Source organism: Tenrec ecaudatus, chromosome 14, assembly GCF_050624435.1.
Source record: "Tenrec ecaudatus isolate mTenEca1 chromosome 14, mTenEca1.hap1, whole genome shotgun sequence".
NCBI lineage: Eukaryota > Metazoa > Chordata > Mammalia > Afrosoricida > Tenrecidae > Tenrec > Tenrec ecaudatus.
In genome coordinates this window covers 9,685,526-9,693,227 of record NC_134543.1, presented here as the reverse complement: position 1 = coordinate 9,693,227, position 7,702 = coordinate 9,685,526, and the positions used below count along the sequence as shown (strand labels likewise).

The 7,702-nt window shown below is 55.8% G+C and overlaps 1 protein-coding gene across 1 annotated transcript; it reads left to right on the top strand.

Moving 5' to 3' along the window:
• The first annotated feature begins 2,643 nt into the window (after positions 1–2,643).
• SERPINA4 (serpin family A member 4) lies at positions 2,644–6,975 on the top strand. The gene is made up of 4 exons (XM_075531633.1): positions 2,644–3,292; positions 4,560–4,833; positions 5,717–5,879; positions 6,775–6,975. The coding sequence occupies exons 1-4, from the start codon at positions 2,644–2,646 to the stop codon at positions 6,973–6,975; spliced, it is 1,287 nt and encodes a 428-aa protein (XP_075387748.1).
• The last annotated feature ends 727 nt before the right edge of the window (positions 6,976–7,702 follow it).

Sequence of the window (7,702 nt, the reverse complement as noted above, 5' to 3'; positions counted from 1 at the left end):
AAGCATCCAACCAGCGGTCATCACTTTTGAGGAGCCCCTAGCTCCCCCAACCTGAGCACTTGAGATGAACCCTTACCACCCTGCATCCGACCGATGAGGACACTGGGGTCCAGAGTGCCATGTCAAGGTAACACACGAGGTGACAGGGCAGGGCACGAGGCCAATCTGAATGCAGAAGCCAAGTGGGTGCATTGCATTGTGAGGCAGATGACAGGAAGCAAAGGGAGGATCACCGTGTCCTCTGCAGGTGAACAGGCTGTCCCTCTGCTGCCAGAGGCCAAGCACATACTGTCCCTGGAAGTCCTGTGAGCTGCGTTCCCCTTTGGCTCCCTGCAGGCACCAGGCTGAGCCAGGCTGCAGATTACTGTCAAGCGGATGGTTAGTGGCTCAATGCTCAGAGCCACCATTCATTCACCGGGTGATGACTGGTGAGTGTGTGGGAAGTGCTACCTCTGCTCTTGGGAAACAGCATTGACCACAGGGCCCCATGGGGGTGGAGGTGGTGGTGAGAGGTTTTTCCAAATACAACTTCCACCTACAACTCCTCACTCCAAGAACCCAGCACTGTGCCAGCAGACCCATTGTCAGATCTCAGGGGCTTCACCATGGCCTCCCAACTTCACACCCGATGGTCAGATGAGGCCCCAGGCAGGGTCTCCCCAAGATCATCCCATCGGACCACAGAGGTGACCCTTCCCTGCAATGCCTTCCTGGAATCCTACGACCTACTCGATGATGGATGTTGCACCCTGTTCGGATCCAACCCTTATCTTGTGGATGGTGGTGAAGGTAGCGGGGAGGGCGACTCCATCCCGAGTGGGGGAGAGGTGTGCCAAAGTCACATAGCAAGTGAGAGGTAGCCCGGAGCTCCCTGGGGAACGCAGGGAAGAGGAGCGAGTGCTTTGAAAGCCAGGCACTCCCCCAGATGTGGAGGTGGGGAGCCCTCTCTGGCCCCTGCTGGGCATTCTGCTCTGTTGGCATGACTCTGCCGCTGTTCATTAATCATTACCTGGCCGGGGAGACAGCAGGTGGAGCTGAGTGGGCCCTGTCTTTCCCAACCCTCCTGGGCTTGATAAGCCCTGAGCTTGCCCAGACCCCCAGAGCTCGGGCTGTGACGGAGCCACCCAGGACTGCTGTGCCGTGTAAGTAACACTTCCCTCGGGGCCTCCCTGCCCCCATGCGGGGGCCACAGTGAAGGCCCAAGAAAAAATATACCGCCATTGAGTCCATTCTGACACGTGGAGTCCCTTTGAGGCAGTGTAGAACTGCCCCTGTGGATTTCTATGCCTGTAGCTTTTTATGGGAGTAGAGAGCCCAGTCCTTCTGCAGAGCAGCTGGTGGTTTCTAACTGCCGGCCTTGCTGTTACCAGTCCAATATATAACTCATGACTCCACCAGGGCTCCTGAAGACCCAATTGTCCTGCTGTGCTCAGGACAGAGAGAGTTCCTAGGACACTGGGCTCTGGATGCTGAGACCAGGGGAGTTTCTGATTAACCAGAGCACACCAGTCACCGTCCCCACAGACACTGAGGGCCCAAAGTCCCCAACAGTTGGTCCGGCGGTAGGACGCCATTGTGGGAGCAGGGTTAGACTGTGGACAGAAGAGGCCAATGTGTGCTTGTGCGGGGAGTGGGGGGACTTCCAATAACCGTGGGCAGGGGAGGGAAGAGAGAGCCGGTCAGAGTTGACTGAGGATCAACGGTCAGCAGCCTACGCCGAGGGGCATCACGGACCCACTCTGACTTCCCGTGGGTGCAGCAAAATCATGAAGAAGAGCTTTTAGTTGAACTCGGTGTCTTTTTTTTTTTTTTTTTTAGATTTTATATTTAAGTGGTTGCAAAAACCATCCCAGAAAGACTCATGACAATGGCATGACATGTATGACTTTTGAATCCCACTGTCCGTTAATCCTTTGGGGACTCAGCGAAGCGTCCCTGCTGTGGCTGCGTACCTGCTACAGACCCCTGGTTAAGGCACTCTGGCTAAGGTTCTCTGGCTAAGGAAGCCCAAGCGCTCCCTGTCTGACTCTGGGCGCAGAGGGCTGAGCAGAGGAGGGGCTGAGAGGGGGAGCTGAGACCTGGTGGCGGAGAGGTGCCAGATGGGAACGTGGCCCCAGAAGAACCACTGGAGGAGGTGGAGGTGGGAAGCATCCATTCTGAGCAGGTCAGGTTCCTGGTGAGGAAAGCGCCATTCCCCAGAGAGTGGTACAGTCTCAGAAAACAGGATAGCGATGGACCGGATGAGTGGGAGCGTGGTTCTTGTTTGGAATGGGTCCTGTGCTGAGCCGGAGGACCTGCCTGCTGGCTTGGGTTCTGGCTGGTTGGGCGGCCCTGCTTTTGTCCCTTCAGAGCCTCTGTGGCCTCAGCTCTGTGTTAAGAACAGAGCACTAGGCTCAGCGCTCAGAGCCGGGGACACAGACCCACACTCAGAAGCAGCGCCATGAATTATGCTGCAGTCACCACACAGGGGCGCAGTGCTGGCTGCTGGCTGGTCCCCAGAGGCCCGCCCTGCCAGAGTGCTTAGGCCACTTCCCATCTCTGGGGACCTGCCTGGCTGTGCTCTCAGGAGGTGAGGCGCATGGGGGCTCCACTGGAGACTTCCCAGGCACGCTCTGTTCTTCCACAGGCCCAAGAGCAGAGAAGATGCAGCTTGCTGTCCGCCTGCCCCTGCTCCTGGCTACACTGCTCGCCTTTTCTCGGGGTCAGCCGCACCTCGGGCACCCCGAAAGCAGTGGTACCAACAGCTCCCATGAGAAGGTTCTGGGCACAGACGATGACTCCACCAACCCCAGCATGGTCGCCAGCAACACAGGCTTTGCCTTCCGCCTCTACCAACTGGTGGCCGCCGAGTTTCCAGACAAAAATATCTTCTTCTCGCCGCTGAGCATCTCCACTTCCCTGGCCATGCTGTCCTTGGGTGCCCAGGGACAAACCCAGAGGCAGATCTTCCAGGGCCTGGGCCTCAACCTCACGGAGATACCGGAGTCTGAGATGCACTCCAGCTTCCAGCACCTGGTGAACACGCTTAACCTGGCCAAGGAGAAGATGGAGACACACATGGGCAGTACCCTGTTCCTACAAGAGAGGATGAGTCTCCTTCCAAAGTTTCAGAACGACACAAGGGCCTTCTACCAGGCCCAACTCTTCCTCGCCAACTTCCAGGACTCCATGGGTGCGACTCAGCTTATCAACGAACACGTCAAGAAGGAAACCCGGGGCATGATTTCGGACCTGGTCGGCGAGCTCAGCACGGACACCGTAATGGTGCTGGTTAATTTCATCTACCTTAAAGGTAAGAGGGGATGTGTATAGTGGGGCCTAAATTCCTTTGCCCCACGCTATGGATGTGTTGACAGACTGTTAAAACTGTGACGGAGGTGGATGGAGTACGAGAGGGCTCAGAAATTCTCAGGAGAGGTGACACTAGATTGTCACATATTTCTAATTGTATAGGATTGAGGTGTTCATACCTTCATAGCCTCGAGAAAAGGAATGAATGAATGCAGGAAGACTGACAGGGAGGGAGGCAGCAGAAGAGAAGGAAGAAACACGAGTGTGGGTGCTGTCGTCAGGACGACGCAGGTTGGAGCCCCAGTCCTGATGATGATCACCCTCCTGGAGAGCCCCCTCCAACCCAACCTAGACATATCCTCAGACGCTCACTCCCCTCCCACTGCACGCAGGTTTCATGGTCCATCCTGTCGTCATTCCCTTGCATCTGATGTATGCTGGCCTTTCTTGCCATCCCCGCCACCTGTCCTATTGGTCCTTCAAAGGGCAAATGAAATAAATCATCTTGCTTGTCTACCTCTCCACCAACCATAGACCAAGGCTGCAGACCCAAACCCAAAGGTGCTGACAGCTCTCCCTGGACACGAACGCATGGTCCAGTCCCTGTCTCTGTGCTCAACAGGTGAATGTGATTGAAGAAAGAGCCCCCTGTGAAGCTGGCCTCCCTGAACTTCATGGACTGAAGTTCACTGCTCCCACCTCTACCAGCTCCAGGGTCTCCCCACTGGACCCTCCCAAACAACCAAGAAGAGTATCTTCCTTCTGCAGCTTCTGTCCCCACTCCTCTGTGTAACGTGATAAGCCTGCTCCAAGGGTCCTCAAGCCAAGGGCCAATTAGTCAGCAAGTCACCCATCTTCTTGCCTCCCGAGAAACTCGTGTCCCTGCCTGTGGGCTCACACACCCAGCCACGCCCATCTTTCTTCAGGAAGCGGTGGCCCACCTCTCATGGAAGGCCAGCCCCCCTCCTCACCCTCTGCCATCTTCTTTCTCTTCAAGGTGTCTGACCCAACCGTTCTCTTCTTTCCAAGATCGCCCTTTCTGCTCGCTTGCAGTGCTCCTCCTCCCACCCCGGCCGACATTTGGAAATCAGTGCTAGCTCCAATGTAAAATCAGAGGGATCCAGTCCGTGCAGAAGGGGCAACGATGCTGAGATCTGGAGTGGCCTTAGGATGACTCCGAGTGCCAGGAGTTCTTCCTGGCTGGGGGCTTGCTCCATGGCGCCCCCCCCCCCCCGAGGTCCCCATCATTCTCTTGCTCTTTTTTGCAGCATTGTGGAAGAAGCCATTCACCGTACACAGGACCAGACTCCAGGACTTCTATGTGGACGAGAAAACAACCGTCTCAGTGCCCATGATGGTCCAGAGTGAGCACCACCACTGGTACCTTCACGACCGGCATCTGCCCTGCTCGGTGCTGCGGATGGACTACGAAGGGGACGCCCTGGCATTCTTCATCCTCCCCGACTTTGGGGCAATGCAGCAGGTGGAAGAAGCTCTGACTCCAGAGTTGCTCACAAGGTGGAACAACTTGCTCCACAAAAGGTAATCATGGAAAGAGAGGATGCTCAATCGACGGTCGCCTCTCCCCTGCTAAGTGAAAGTCAGTGTCCCTAACGCGCATGCCATCGCCTGATGATGAAAGGATTCTCGCCCCACCTTGCTCTGACATTCGCCATGGGTTCCATGGGCAGACAGGAATCTATCTTCCCCAGCGTGAGTTGCCCCTCGTCAGGCTACTTCTACAAGAGAAGAGGATTAAGAGTAGACACGATCCTGGACCTTTGACCTTGGTCTTCCACTATACAAGCACTTGAGTTAGATGATGCTTCCTTTCTGAGCATCTCCTTCCATACTACACCTGGGGGATTCAGGTCACATGGCTGGCTGAGCTGGCATAGGCAATTCCATGCCCACACCCAAAGAAGGGGCATGACATCAGCCTGAGGCTTTGAAAGCAACAACAACAACAACAAAAAAAAAACAGCCTCTCCAGCCACATAAAAAACAAAGACCCCAGCCCTAAACCACATGGGAATGGTCAGTGCACACCACTCGTAAGATCGAGGAAATGCAAGGGAAGAAATCAATGGCCCCGAGTGAAACCCACAGGCACCAAGGGCCCAAGGGATGATGGCAAAAGAGGGAGACTCAGAGCTGTCCAGGCAAATGTCACCATGCCAGGAAGACCCCCTGATGAAGATGAGCTCATAAGGGAAGGGGAGTCCCGTGTAGGACCTAGAGTTCAGAGTCCAAGAAGCCTGGGCTCACGACACCGTGAGCGCTCCGGTGAGAGGGTGGAATGAGTAGTGGTGTTTGTGGGAAAGAAGTCAGGTGGAGCCAGCAGAGAGGCAGTCAGGCAAGCAGACATTGCTGGGAACTCCCACGTGTTCATGAATTCAATGACTTCATTGTGTGCACCTTTCAGGGGATATTTCTACAAGAAGGTAGAGTTGCGGCTCCCCAAGTTTTCCATTTCTGGCTCCTATGAGTTGGATCAGCTTTTGCCCAAGCTGGGCTTCACCGACCTCTTCTCAGATAAAGCCAACTTCTCTGGCATCACCAACATGCTGAACCTCAAGATGTCCAAAGTAAGTCATCACGGTGGTGGCTCTTCTCCAATCCCTGAGGCCACGGTGGGGAGCTGCTGGGTGGTGGGAGCTCCCCCTGACCCTGCGGAGCCTCTGACCCTGAGCGCATCCCATCACCCACAAGCATGGGCTGGGTGTGGTGCTTGGTGTTGGAGACCCAGTGTCCCCCAGGCTCTCCCAAGTCAAGCTGAGGACAGGATCTCCAGAGATAGTGGCCACCAAGAGAGATGAAGGCAGTGAGCCAATCAGAGGAAGCTTGTAGACAAGGCTGGGCTGGGGTGTGTATCAGGAAGGGCTTTCTAGCTGAGAAGAATGCATCTGTGGACTCTGGTTCTGTCTCTCATGTCATCTGGGATGTTCCTTATCTATAAACTAAGGAGCCTCGATGGCTTAGCAGTTACAAGTTGGGCTGCTAACCACAAGGTTAGCAGTTCAAAACCACCAGCCTCTCCAAGGGAGAAAGATGGGACTTTCTACTCCCATGAAGAGCTAGTCTCAGAAACGCATGGGGGAGCAGCTCTACTCTGTCCTAGAGGGTCGCCGTGAGTCAGCACTAACAAGATGGCAGGGAGTCCGAGCGTGTTGAGATTTTGTCTGTAAAGTAGACATCTTACTATGACCCACTCAGCATGCTTACAAACAGGATGGCAATGCAGAGCCCGAGCCACATAGTAGGTGTTCAACTCATGGTGGCTACCATGACAGTTCCCTAAGCAAAGCTCATCCATCCCAACCACCCACCCAGGGCGGAACATCCCACCGCCACCTCCCCAAGTGGCTTCGGGCAGTACATCGAGCTCCAGAACTCTCCGTTCCTTCTAGCCGTCCCCAGAGTCCCTCGTGTTCCCTGGGTGCTAACGCCTGTGGTTTAACCCCCCCCACCCCCGCCCCGCAGAGTTTCCACAAAGCCACCCTGGACGTGAATGAGGTCGGCACGGAGGCGGCAGCAGGCTCAGCAGGCTCTTTCGCCCTGAAAAGCGCCCCCATGAGACCGTTTGTCCTGAATTTCAACCGGCCCTTCATCTTAGCCATTTACTTCAACAAAACCCAGAACATCCTGTTTATGGGCAAAGTGGTCGACCCCACGGAACCATAGCCCCCCACGGCCCGAGACTGGCTGCGCTGCTCCCAGAGGAAGCCAGGCAGTGCGGTTCTGGAGAGAGAGAGGGGCCCGTGTGGGTGACAAGGAGGCCTGGGCGGAAACCCAGCTCCGCATGCAGGGCGAATCCCTTGGCAGAGTCTCACAGCTCTGGTGGCGTGTCCCCACCCCTGGCTGTGCAGAATAAACGGAAGGGTGGCTGAGAGGACTTTGGCTCGAGGTCTGCACACAGTAGGCACATGAGTCCCCTTTCCTGCCTTCTGGGGTTCGCCCATCATCCCTGATCCCTGGACCTAGATACACAGATGTGGGGAGCCACTGGGTGTCCACCGCAGGCTGCCTGGCCCAGCGCTTGTGTGAGGCACGGGAGGCCCAGCTGTGATCTGTAACCAATGCTGGATTACCCCACAGACAAGGTAAGCACGGGCTGGCTTGTGCTTCCTTACAAGTCTGCAGTGAACCATTGCACATGGTTTTACCACATCGGGGATCTGTTTCTGGGTCTGGCTGGCATCTGCCTCTCTCTCAGCCCCACAGTCCCTGTCCACAGACTCAATGCCTCTTTTCTGATGGGAAGTCCCTCACAGAGATGGGGGACCCAGTTCACCTGGAGAGCCCAAGCTCACTGCCGTGGGAAAGCCCTCCTTCCCTGGATGAGTGGCCCTGTATCCCAGTCACTGTGGAGTGTTGGATGCTGTCCAGTTCAGTAATGTGTGCAGCCAGT